General features: G+C 36.0%; 1 protein-coding gene across 1 annotated transcript in view; it reads right to left on the bottom strand.

Annotated features, from left to right (window-relative positions):
- Positions 1 to 7,807: 7,807 nt before the first annotated feature.
- The window catches only part of LOC137268798 (uncharacterized), a 51,720-nt gene continuing 45,278 nt past the window's right edge, over positions 7,808 to 14,249 (bottom strand). The window contains exons 9-10 of the mRNA XM_067803367.1: positions 13,300 to 13,492; positions 7,808 to 12,850 (exon numbers count right to left, since the gene is read on the bottom strand). Of these exons, the coding sequence (XP_067659468.1) occupies positions 12,807 to 12,850; positions 13,300 to 13,492 (237 nt within the window). The 3' untranslated portion in view covers positions 7,808 to 12,806. The remainder of the gene's footprint in view (positions 12,851 to 13,299; positions 13,493 to 14,249) is intronic.

Here is a 14,249-nt window from a genome sequence, read left to right on the forward strand (position 1 = left end):
AGATTTCTATGGATATAGAGTTCAAGTAAATGCTATTTTATGATGAGCTAACAGTATTTGTTAATCTTTGATTCAGTTTAAAACTTTGTCACATGAGGGAGTTTTGGCTTCCTAATCCTTCACTAAAGAGTGTTTTTATGTGAAGTGTTGAAAACAAACAGTATCCAGTTAAGTTGATTCTACTATGCTTATCTTCTGTTGAAGATTTTTTACATGATTCCAAATGAATTTTTGTTGCATTAGATATATTTTCAAATCATTCGATGTTTTTAAGGCAAATATGTAACAAAGACTATTTCCTTTAAAGACGTGTTGGTTGAGGTTTTTGTGCAATATTTAATAATTTTGTAAGTATTTGAAGAAACCCTTGCTGACATGTAATAGTATTTTTTCTCTTTTTCACAAATATATTTTATTATTTACATACATTATTTTATATTCAGGTAATCATTTAATTATCAATTACTCAGAGAAGGTCATCATTACATGAACTACCTTTGTGAGATTTATTATTCAGATTCAAGGTTAGATGGCTTTTATGTTCCTGTTTCATATTTTGTACTTGCATATATAGGTTGTTGGATTCTACCATTTGCAGTATGTCAGTATATTAGTGTATATGTTATGCTGGTTGTTTGCTTTTGTTTCATGAAGAAATCAATTCATGGATGTATTTTTTTATCTCATTTCATAGATACATCACATATTTATAGTCATCCTCAGTCAGAAAATTATTGATCTTGACTTCTCAATCCAGAGCAGTGTTATTCCTCACTTGGTTAAGGGGTGGTGGGATAGCCTACTGGTTAAGTATTTATTCATCCCACCGAAGACCTGGGTTTGATGTCCCACCTTATGTGTCCCCTGCCTTGATATTGCTGGAATATTGCTAAAATAGACTCATTCATTCATTGACTAGGTTAAGAGTCCTTTGTTGTTTAATTCTTCACACCCTTATATTACATAGATGATGGCTGTGTGTCACAAATTCTGGACCAAACAATCTAGTAACTGATGCAGTAACTTGAACCAACTAAGCCAGTGAGTCTGACCACCCTATCTTGTAAGTCATCCCTTATGACAAGCATTGTATGAAAACCTTTTATGACCCTTGTCTTCAAGGAGAGGTTTCTCAAAGAATGTCTCACTATTGAGCTTCAAATCACTAACCAAAAAAATTACTTTGTCTTGTCACAGACCCATGAAGATCCATGTTAGAAGTGATCTTCAGTAACATGGTTGTTATAGGAGGCAACTAATGGAATCAGGTGGTCATGCTCACCGTCTTGGTTGACATGTCATCATATCACAAATAAGTAGAACGATTCACCTGATGTTGATCATTGAATTTTCTGGTCCAGGCTTGGTTATATACAGACCAGTGCCATACAGCTGGAATATTGCTGAGGGCAACAAAAGGCGAAACTCAGTGTCTTGTCATGGTGATTCTCTTACTAAGTGACAGATATAATCATCAATATGTGTTTATGATATCAGATACAGGATAGTACTATCAAATACAAGATAAATGAACCTGTCAGATGTGGGGTTAGAAATACTGACATACACTTTCTCAATTATGAAGGAACAGATTCATGTATTATTGGCACTGTGCCAGCCAAACCAGATCTCAAATCAAATCTGTGGTGATGAATTTGTTAAGATGTGATTTTTCACCCTGGCTAAACAAGAATCTATTTGTAATTGTAAAGATGAAATTGAATGGACTGTACGAGGGGCTTTTAAAACATTTTGAGCCTAAAATACTTCAGATATGTGCATGATAAAAGTAACTGTATCATATTAAAGAATTTCTTTTAGCATTCAAATAACTGTAATTTTGACATGCACATGTGGCTAGTTTCTGGTTATGTCACATATGATCACATGTACCCCAACTGAAATGGCAGAAATGGATAAACCTGAACATGAAACTGTGGGTCCTCAATGACCACCTAGCGAAACACACTGGCACATTGAAGAGGGAATGTCAGCAGTGACTTGTATACTTATCAGAAATATTTAAGCTCAAAATGTTTTGATAACCCTGGATTTTTGACATTACAACATTCAGATCAGACCTGCAATGAAAACTATTTGATGAATGTGTTATTATAAGAATGGAGAATATTTTACCTTGAGTAATCAGGGTGTATTTTAACTTGAACTTCTTTGTTTATGAAATGGTTTTTGTATTCTTTTAAGATGGTAATATTCCTTAATGGTTGAATTCAAACTGAGTATATGAGTATTCAAACATGTTTGTGACCTGTTCTGTGTATTGTCATAGTAACTGGTTGTGTGTATATCAATTGTATATATGTTGTTCATTGTTTAAGTACAGAAACATTGTTGTGTACAATATATTCAGGTATCAAACACACAATCAAACTGTTTACAGATTTACTAAGTGTTGCTTGAATATGCAGTTTTATGTGAATATGTAGTTCAGATATTTTGCCAGATCATCTAGCTATGATATGGAATATTGTTATGAGTTGCAAACCCCACCTTACATCTAAAGCTTATTTGGCATTCTTGGAAGGGCATTATTGCATTATCCAAATGTACTGGTAAAATGTGTGTTGAATGAAGATGTGCCTTTTTTATTATTCATTATTTTAATTCTTTTTGAACTAACACACACACACACACAAAAAAACATCTGTGGAACACATACGTTTTGATTTGCTATGGTAATTGGACACTTTCACCATGACAGTTTTAAGTTTGTTTTGTTGTAACAAAGATGTTTAATCCACAAGACGGGTGGCGTGGAGGAATGGGTGTGGGGTGAGTGGGAAGGGGGGGTTATTAGATGTGTCATGTATCTTTCCATGTCTAAAAGTGACAGCAATATCTATATGCATTGGAACATCCATTGTACAGCTTGGTCAAACCATTTGGGACTTGCACTGATGCAACCTTAAAGAAAAGAATTCAACCTCATATTTTTAGCAACTTACACCCAGTGCATGGTAATATTTTGCTTTTCAAAGAAAACAGAATTCATCTTGGAAACAGAATGACGGGGAACTTACTTTGAGCAGTGACTCTTCACATCACTGATCAAATGACCTTTACATTTCTTATCATGCAATTTTATGAGTAAGACAAAGCAAGCTCATCAGACCCAGACTAATTTTGTTATAATGATGCTTTAAATCATTACTGCCAAAACTCAAGCATTACATATAAGTATTAGCAGCAAGTGCTGTATAATGTTTAAATCTCTTTATATTTGAAAGTAAACATATCTCCAAGAGATTACTTTTTTCATGATGTGACATATTGTTTATTGGTGCCAAATACCATAATCAACAAATGTTGAGGTTTGATAATATATATAATAATATAGCATTAGGAAAAATAGTATTAGGCTCTGTCCGTCCGTACGTATGTGTGAATTGGAGTATCTAATGAACCGTTGACTAGATTCTTTTCATATTTGGTACCTAGGTTCATCACAGTATGAGAAAAGTCAGGTTTGGTGACCTTGGCCTTTATTTCAAGATCATAAGGGGACTTTAACATTTTAGCCTTGTTCGCGAGATATTTCAAGAACAGTTCACTGGATTTTCTTCATATTTGAAAGTCATTTCAAGGTCTTAAGGCGACTTAAACATTTTGCAGGACAAATTTTATGGATTGCAACTTCTTGAGTTTACTTTACGACGTTTTGGGGTATATTTGACATAAAGCATCATCTTGGGAAGGTGCAGGTTGACTGATCATGCTTTTGTATTCAGCATGTTTTCAGCAGCGTCCGTATGTACGTCTATACGTACGTGTGTCCCGTTTCTTGTTAACGCGATATCTCATGAAATGCAGTCACAATGACTGTCTGACCACTCTTCAAACTCTTGTTAATGCAATATCTCATGAGCTGTTGTACCCAGTGTCTTCAAATTTGGTGACAGGCAACATTGGGGGATTACACAGACATCAGTCACTTTGGGAGACCTTGATCTTATTTTCAATATGACCACAACACTTTGTCCACTTTTTGAACTTATGTCAACGCAATGTTCCACAAAACATTGCAACCAGTGTCCTCAATTTTGTTGACAGCCTACATTGGGCAATTATCCAGACACCAGTCATTTCATGCTTGTGTGTGAGCAAAAAGTAAAGAGTAGTGAACATGTTATATATATTTCATTCTTCTTTCGTGGCGGGGGACATTACCATGTCAGTGGCAAACACTTGTTGACATCTAACTTCATCTGAAAACTATAGCTTTCACTTTCATTACTTTTTAAGTTTGATTGGATAATTTGTGGCAGGGGATTATGTCACCTTAGTGACAATGCTTGCTATTACTATATTTACTTCCCTAATCCTTCTGTTTTTGATGGATTAGAGAAATGAGATTCAACAACAAGAAACAAACAAAATCAAAATCAAAATCAAAATAAATGTGCAATATTTTTACAACATGTGCATTTTTTCCTTTAAACCAATTGACCCAGAAGTTCTTTCAACAGGAGCACCTGTTTAGGAACACATTTTATACTACTCAAGAGAAGTAAAGAAAACCTGATCTTTCCATCTTGCTATAGTATATGTTATGGGATTACTTATAAATCAATGATGGGACAGAACCAAGTGATCCTTAAGATGCATATTTTAGTGCAATAACCCTGTTGCTTAGCATAAATCTCCATACTATAATAATGTACGAGACTGTTTAAATCTGAATACTTAGCTAGCAGATGTCATATTACTTCATCATTATTCGAGTCGTTTGGAATGAAAATAACTATAGAGTTAACATGAATTTGTAATATCTTTACTTTTGTTGAAATTTTGATTGGCATGTAACAGGGAGATGCAAAATTACCTCCCTTTGTTCCTTTCAGGTTTGATCTCAGATTCTTTATGACATCTCTATTGGATTCCATTTATACGTTATATTCTGTGTATATATTGTCAAATGTCCAATTGCTGTCCTGTTTTAGCGTTTATTTTAAGGGAAATATATTATATATTACCGTGTATTGTTATTGATGTTTAATACATGAAATTTTATTGTATAATTGTCGTTAGCAATTGTTGAGGGTAATATGTTTACCATGCCATGACATTGCTGGAATATTACTAAAAGCAGCATTAAAATCATACTCATTCACTCTCTCTCTCACTGGTAAACTAACATGGGTCATCAAACTCAGGTGGCAGTTTTTAAACTCGTAAAAAAATGGCTTTAAAGTTTATGAAATTTATGATATTTATTTAATTGTAGGGTAAACATCCTCAACATTGATTAAGTTCATTGGGAGAGTTCCTGAAATGAAACAGACATAACAAGTATCATTCTCTTTCCACAGTGGTTACTCCTGTTATAGCTTCCTACGCAACCTCTGTTCCATATTTCCCAGTTCTCCCAGTACCCCAAAATCTCAACATGAACTACCTCCCTTCTTTCTATCCAATCCTATCACATGTTACATAGATTCAGTGTATCAGCTGCCATGGAGTTACTTGACAAACATGCGAAGGATAGAGTTGGCATGTCATGTTAACAGAACAGCAGAATCTAGCACAATAGAGAGTGCAGGAATCAATCAACAACATGATTTTATTGATGTGACACCTAAGACATTTAATGTGTTAGCTCGTCCGCTGTTAACAAGAGGGGGGAGGGGGTTCTGTCTAGACCAAACGTTTGCACATCTTGCAGGAGATGTTCTAGTTTCCTGATGCATACAGAAATTACCAAGGCTTTGCAAATGATCACTTTTGAAACAATGTCACGGATTGCACAACTAAATGTTTCTGCAACCAATAACAAGTCCAGACCACTTGCACCATGAAAGGGACGTATTAGAACAGTGGTTAAGTAGGAAGATATGACAGGAGTAACCTCTGAGGGAAGAAAAGAATGGGTCTTGGATGAGCAATCCACCAGATGTGGCTGGTCTAAAGTCATTATGTTTTAATTTGTGGAAATACAGTTGCACTTATTCTTTTACCATCCAAGGTAGAATACATTGAAATCATATATTGTCATTCTTATTTCCACCAAAATTGATCATGACAGAGGTATTTTTGGCCTACATTGTCTTCTAAGGAAACCAGGTATCAGACATCAAGAAATACTGACCTTGAAACATATACTCCCCATGATTCTGACCTAATCTAAGGAGCTGAATAAATGTAACTATGAAATCAAATATGTGACATGTTACTTATGTGTGTTAGTCTACATTGGACCTGCGAGCATCCGAGTTAGAACTGGTTTCAGCAACCCATGCTTGGCACAAGAGGCGACTAAGGGGATCAAGTGGTAAGGCTTGCTGACTTGGTTGACACATCTTCAGTTCCTGGTTGTGTAGATCATTCTTTTGATCACTGGATTGTCTGATCCAGACTTGATTTCCTGGCCACCGCCATATAGCTATAATATTGTCTTCACGGCATTAAACAACAAACCAACCAACAACTAGCCTACTCTGATCTGGAAGATTCTGAGTGAGGGGATGTTGTTTGGTGGTTTCAGTGATCCAGCTGTATCACAGATGGTTATAAATAATAGTAGCGGGGCCTGATAAACCAGTGATGGATAGCATAAGCATCAATTTCTAATTGCATTAATGAGTGAAGCACATTGTGTTAAACTATGGGCACATTGTGTTAAACCATCAGATGTTCAGATTTTGTCAATGTTCAGATGTCTCAATATTTGAGAGATAAACAATTCACATGCTTATGTGTTACAAAAGTTGAACATGAGCAGGCTGTTGGCATGCTGTAGGCTGGCCAGTCTACTGTGACTGACTGATGTGCATATCTTTAGACAAATACAGAAATGGAGGACACATGTGCATCAAACAAATATGGCCTTTCATTGCCCCAGGTCACAATGGTCAAGTGTGACATCATCTGACAAGGACAATTCTAATTCAGCATTGCCATTTCTGTAGATCACATGACCTCAATCCTGTCAAACCAAATGAGATGCTCTTTGAAGATGTCTCCATGCCTTGAGCTGTCAACACCAAAATGTTCCACCTGTGATCATCCCCACTCTCTCAGAGGACAGCTCTCACAAATATATCATGTTACATTTGACTATTTTCTACTCAGTATTGTTTAGGCACACCAATGAGACCACACCCAGAATTACTGATTTGCTTGAGTGGAATTCTAGAAGTTGCTGGTACAGCAATACCTGTGTCCTCTCTACCCATAATTACTGTCCCAAATATCAATCAGTGCCAGGGCAGACATGAAACATCACACACAAGACTTTGTTAATAATTTCTATATTTTCATTACTTCAAAAATAAACTTTTCAGCAGGCTGCAGCTGTCCTCAGCCAGTACATATGGTTGCAGAGGTCTGTGCATAAAAAGATATTACATGATCTGCCAGACCAGTTTTGTCACTTGATAAAGCAAATACATTAGCAACACATTTTTGCTCTATTTATCTTGTAACAAATATAAAACTAAGGGCAAGTTCACTTGCAGAAGACACGAGTGGCCTTTGCTGCCATTGGTGCGAAACGTTACAGTCACCATCAAATGACAAAACACCACATTGTTAAAATTATCATTAACGCATAAAAAAACAAAGATTTTAACATTAGGCCAGTCCAATTTTACTTCTTGTTTTACAGATCTGTATTTTTTCAAGAATAAAAAGAATAAAAATCAATTTTCCCACCTCAAAATATAAAATCACTATAATTTACTTGCCAAAAATGTAAAGTTACAAGAAAAATTGTTTTGTTTGGTTTTTTTTACACTTAATAAATTGCCAGGCGTAAAATGCTTTTGATATTTAGAAGGAATATTACTTATTTTATTTTTATTTTTTCTCATCTACCAATAGGTGTTTTTCCCCCCAAAAAAATCCATAACAAGAAATAAAATTGGTGTGAGCTTACCCAATAACACACCAAGGAAACTGTCATCAAATCTGTACCAAATCAGTAAAACCTTGCATGGGCTTGTACATGATAATCCCCTCAGCTATGAGGGATTAAGAACATAAGCTTCATGCATGTATTACTGGTTATATCACAGAACAAAAAAAAGGAGAAGCAAGACTAGAATAAAAAGACTTCCATGAGTCAACAGAATAATTATAAAATCAAACAAAAAGACCATTATTCATGTAAAGCCAACTTTGGACAACAGCTTCTAAAATGATGTGCATAAAACATTGCTTATTTCACTTAGATTCTATTACCATAAAACAATAATGTTAGAAAATACTGACAGGTACAATGCTTGAATATCGTTCTTTAAAATGACAGAGTAGAAAAGAACTGCCAATTTCAGTTGATCTTAATGAGGTCTGACTTTGTCATACGGTACAATACAGCAATAATAAGAAAATACTGGCATGTAGAATGTTGGAATATCGCAAGTGAAAGTGACATTGGATTATGAATGAGATCTAACAGCATATATTTATTAAAACATTCTCATATCATATTTCTTGATAACATTTAATTGTAAAAACAAAATGGCTTCAAATGACCAATGAGCATTGTAAGTCATACCTTGGTTCAAATATCAGAGATTAATAATACTACCTGTATTGGGAATATATAAGTGTCCAAGCGTCTCTAAAAACCTTGCTCCAGTGTATCTACCTGACCTGATCACAAGATATCAGCCCAATCGAAGTCTCCAATCTGAAAATCTTGGTCTTTTTCTTGTCCTCTACTTTAGGTCCAGCACCAGGTACACAAATTGATCATTTCAGGTTGCAGACTCACTCTCTGGAATCAGCTTTCACTAGAGTAAAGGACAATTAACAACCTGAACACTGTCAAATGTCAACTGAAGACATACCTTTATGAGAAAACATACAGTGTCTAACTTTTCATTTTTGAGTTTTCTGCAGAGGGCTACTGAGCCGAACGTTTTGAATGACCCTGGCACTATGTAAATGTTTTTATTAATGATTATATATATGATTATTATATAAGCATGTGCGTCATGCTGATTTTATGAAACGAAGGTCAGAATTCTTGTACTTGCTGAATGAGAGCCAGTGTTAAACACATATTAAAAATATTTTGTAAGCGTAATAATTTCTTTGTTAAATATTGTTCTAGTCACTTAAGCTCCCCTCACAAAAACTTCACTGACATTAAGACTGCACAAGGGCATGTACAAACATTAAACAAGTACACGCTTCATGTTTCATGAAGTAATCAATCACTATGAGTTAAAAACCAATGGTTTTGTGTTTCTTATGTTTTTAATTATAAAGGTCTCAAATGTTGACTGTACCAATAAGGTACTGATAAAACAATGCCATACCTCACATGATATTTAGAGGTATCTCCCTCTGTGAATTTGCAACAACCAGAAATCGAACCTTGGCTCACAGGCGCTTGTGTCATTGCGAGGATTAAATAAATTTTTTTGAAAATATGAAAATTTTGAGATGACCCCTGACTTGAAACACTTCAAAGTACAATATATCTAGACAAGGCCTGACACTTTGGTGTACCTACCCGCTTTGCCGATCACTATGCTACCATTGCATGCAATAAATTAAAACTTCATCTAAACATAATCATGGGTGACTGACCTATTGATCATCGCTCATGACACCTACCAGTTCTTATTGTTATTTCTACAAGTCGATTGAAAGGCGATTTTGACCCTCAACTAAATGATCTTAGCACAAAACGCAGACAATTGTCCACACCCCCTTCATGCAGCCTTACGTCCTTGCTATCGTCCGACATTTGTGACAAAGTAAGCGGGTGAGGTAAACCGAAATGTCCGGCTTTGTCTCAAATTGGGGGTCATCTCAAAATTTTCATATTTTAAAAAAATATATATATATTTGAACCTTGCAATGACACGAGCACCTGTGTCTTGGATCCCTTTCTTCGATTACTGGTATTGGTTATTCAAATGAACATTCTGGACAGTTAAAGGAACAGACCACACATGACATTAAAAAACACAAACATATAACAGAACATAGCCATCAATGATATTCAAATACTGCAGCTGGAGCATTACTGATCCACTATAAAAACGCATAATCAACTTCAAGTAAAAACAGTCGTGTTTGTCCTGTACACATGGAAGCCAAATCGGAAAAGAATGCATTCAATGACTTTAAAGTCACTGGCTGAAAACATTTGAGGTGGACTTTTTCACCCGAAGTTCAAGAGATGTAATTTGTGATTTTTCTTGATCAATAGGTAATATGAAAAACTTTGCACTTAACCTCTCTTTTAGATGTGGAGTGTCACTACTAGGTATATTTCTAAAGCAATCCACTCAAATATGTTCACGTTACAGGTGGAACAAATATTCCATCGGATCCTTCTTAAGATCAAATTATATGAAGTAAACAAACTTTGATATGTTAATATTGCAGATACACTTTAAAGAATTAAAATATCCAAATCAACATCCCTCCTTTACACAAAGAAGATTGTTTGAAAATAATCCAACCAACAGTTTATAAGTTATTGAACAGACAGGATGGATGAATGAATGGACAGACAGATGAAATTCCTTAAGCAAATCATGCATTTCTACCAACATCAATAATAATGCTTTTGCCAAGTGTATATGTCTGGATAAACAATGTTTGCCTGTATTACAAAAAGCATGTCAGTATACATAATATGCCTCTGGATTCCTTTTTCATCTTGAATACAAGAAAAAAATATCCTTTGATCATTACTCTGGTACATTTGATCTGGACTGCCTACTGCTACTTACAGAACTCACAGGCTCACGCCCACAATCAGGGAGGTGATCTGGTGTTCTGGTGATCTGGCGTTCTGGTGATCTAATGTTCAAGCAGGCAGGGTAACAAAAATATCATGTTTTAGCATATTTTTGCTACATCAAGTGGCTGGAGAGGTGTCAAAAGGATATTTTTTTTAAAACATTATACTTCCTGTAAGTCTGTGCATCTAATGGATAACAAACATGTGAGTTTACACATTTCTCTCAATTTCCTCTCAACATTTCTCTGATGATGCCAAACAGTAGGGTGATTACTGAGAGGTATCCTATAGCTACAAACAATTGCAACCAACTATTGCAATGATGTTTTTCTCCTTGAATATCTGTCTTTGAATTTATTTGAATTTTTCATATAAAATAAAGAAACAAGTTGATAGTAGTTTCAGTTTTTTTTATAACGGACAAGCAGTTTGAAACCCAGGTCAAGTAAACTCTCAGTGAAGCTGCAAGTCTGCATCCAAACATCTTGTATTTTGTTTTGCACACGTATCAAGGGAAATCAATAACTAAACTATCGATAGTCACACATACTGTTGATGCATCAAAACTTTTTCACTTCTACCTCTAATTAACTACTATCAGAGACTCAACAATTGTAATCCATCAATAGCTTGATGCATCATTACAACCCTAACAAACAATGTTGAATCTTGAAACATTATTATGTGCCTGGCATGTAATGACAAGATCAAGACAGATCTTGAAGTGGTGCCTTTTGCTGTTCACAGATATATGGCTTTTATATTTTTCATGATTTCCATGGAAATGATTCAAACATCAAGTAACTGTCAGATGATTTGTCCTTTAAAATATGTGGGGGCCAGGTGGGGATATGTCATCTTCTGATGACTCTTGTTACAATTTCATTGTCTGCATAAGCTTTCCATCATATGATGTAGACACATGTAAATTCTGAGGTGCTTGGGAAACAAAAGGATTTACTAAGTATCTACAATACCATAATGGAGTTGTTCTTTTAACTTCACTTTCAAGACAAACATTCCAATGTCAGTACAAGGCAAGAAGCTAGTCATAGTTTCCAAGGCTATGGCCTGTAAAAGAACTGGATTTATGAGTAAAGACGTGTCTGGACAACCTATAACAAAACAAACATCACTAGATAAAGCAGCAGCATCTATGAAGGAAAACAACATATCCAAGTCTGATTCAGAAATGTCGAAGGACACAGCACACTGCCCAAAACACAAAGATCGGCAATCGGCAATACTTCCCATACACATTACATTTCTCCATGACGTGTGCTTGGATATATTCTGTATTTCATCTGTATCTGGTCTGTCTACAAATAAATTTTGACTTCACTTGACTTGTGAATGTACGCCAGCTGTAGTTTTTTCATGAAGAAAGATATAGCACATTTCATGGGTTCGTATACACACACGTTCCTCCATCTTCTGCAAACGGACACCAGATACGCCCACAGTCTTGTCATGTGCCCACTTTTAGTCAACTAATGGAAACAGGCTATGTATACTCACAGAAGTATTACAAAACCTTACTGTGAAATGAGCATTACTGTATGAATTGACTTTTGTGCTGCCTGACATTCCACAATGTATAGAGCAAACTTCACAAGGATTAGGCAATGTTGCAATCATCACTGAGAATCACTGCATTTGGAGACAGCTAATTGGTTGAAGAAGAGCGATGTTTCCCTCACATATATGCAGAAAACAGTGGTTACACAAGCATAGATTCAAGTATTGAATGCACACTCCTAAAATCTGATGACACTCGAAATGAAAACATTCTCGAAAGAATATATGGGGTCAAGTATGTTTTTCTTTCAAGAGGATGACAGGTTGTTCCGTGAGCTGTCTGCAACATGGCTACACCCCCACACTACCCTAGATGGTCAGTGAACATACATAAGCACACACATGCATGCACAATGTAAGGGGGAGCTGCACAAGCAGTAAGGCCACTTTGTTTCAAACTCAGAAAGACATGCACGTGGTATTTCTAGAATGTGGAACATCTGAATGTCATGACCATATGAACACAGTTTGGTGATGTCTCTTGTCCATGTAACATACCCTGTCATCTGTTCTCTTCCTCATCAACGTTCACAACATGTTCTTGATCTGAAACAAGAAGTGTGTGTTTCATATTCAACATCAGACAATATTCCAGCAATATGACATCAATCTGTTCATAATCGAGTCTGGACTAGACAATCCAGTGATTCAGATCAGGACACATTGAGATGCATCAACAAGGTCAGTGAGCCTGACCACAGTACCTCTTACAACAATCATGGGTTGCTGAAGACTAATCCCAATCCTGATGTTCACAGGTTTATTACTGAACTTACCAGGAACATGTACAAGCTCATAAAACACATCATGTCTAACTTGGATAGAGCCAAACCTCTTAACCAATATGACATCTTGGTAGGATAAAGTCAAAACTCTCAAGTGATATGAGATCTTGCTAGGATAAAGTAAAACCTGTTCAGGAGTTTACACAACAAAAGCAAGTACTGCCCAAAACAATGGTCAGTATCCATCATAGGTTTTTAAGTGGTACTCACTGACTGAGTATTCTGGGGCCACACTTCCCGGTGGGCTGAAGGAATTGTAGTGTCTCCGTCCCGATAGTGCTGACCTTGGCCTTGGGGATGACCTTGGTCCTTGCTGTGACTCCTGATTCCGAATAATGTCAGCAAGCTTTGGCATCATCGACTGACTCAGAATGGAGGCGAAGTAAACGAAACTCAGCAACATCTGTAGTCCATACAATTTTAGAAAACTGAAAAACGTCCTTTTTCCAAGGCAGTATCAAATTATAACAGAGTATGATCATCAAATAAATCGAGGATGCTAAACGACATTCCGTGCAATACCATTTATATTAAGCAAGAGTCATCAGAAGATGACATATCCCCCCTGGCCCCAAACATATTTGAAAGGACAAATCATCTGATAGTTACTTGATGTTTTCTTAGATTAAGTTTGAATTGTTTCCATGGACGTCATGAAAAATATAAATGCCATATGTCTGTAAACACCAAAAGGCACCACTTTAAGATCTGTCTCATATATCTGCCAAGATCTGTTGAAAGATATGAAATGGTGTCCGAGTTGTGCTCTGGAAACAAAAGCCTATCCCTCCATTTTAAGACTAAGTCGGAATTGATTCAATGGCAACCATGAAAAATAAAAATGCCCAAACATTGTAAATAGTAGAAGGCACCACTTAGTGGTCTGCCTCAAATATCTGCCATGTTTTACTGTAAGATATTGAATAGCTTTCGAGTTGTGCTCCAGAAATGAAGCCCATACCTCTATTTTGAGACAAAGTCAGAACTGTTTCCATGGAAACTGGGAAAATGATTAATCACAAAAATCTGTAAATAGTGAAAGGCACCACTTTAGGGTCTCCCCTACATATCAGCCAAGTTTTGCAGAAAGATATTGAGAAGTTTTTGAGTTGTGCTCCGGTAACGAAGCCCATCCCTCCAGTTTGAGATTAAGTCCAAAA

This window comes from Haliotis asinina, chromosome 16 (genome assembly GCF_037392515.1).
Source record: "Haliotis asinina isolate JCU_RB_2024 chromosome 16, JCU_Hal_asi_v2, whole genome shotgun sequence".
Classification (NCBI taxonomy): Eukaryota; Metazoa; Mollusca; class Gastropoda; order Lepetellida; family Haliotidae; genus Haliotis; species Haliotis asinina.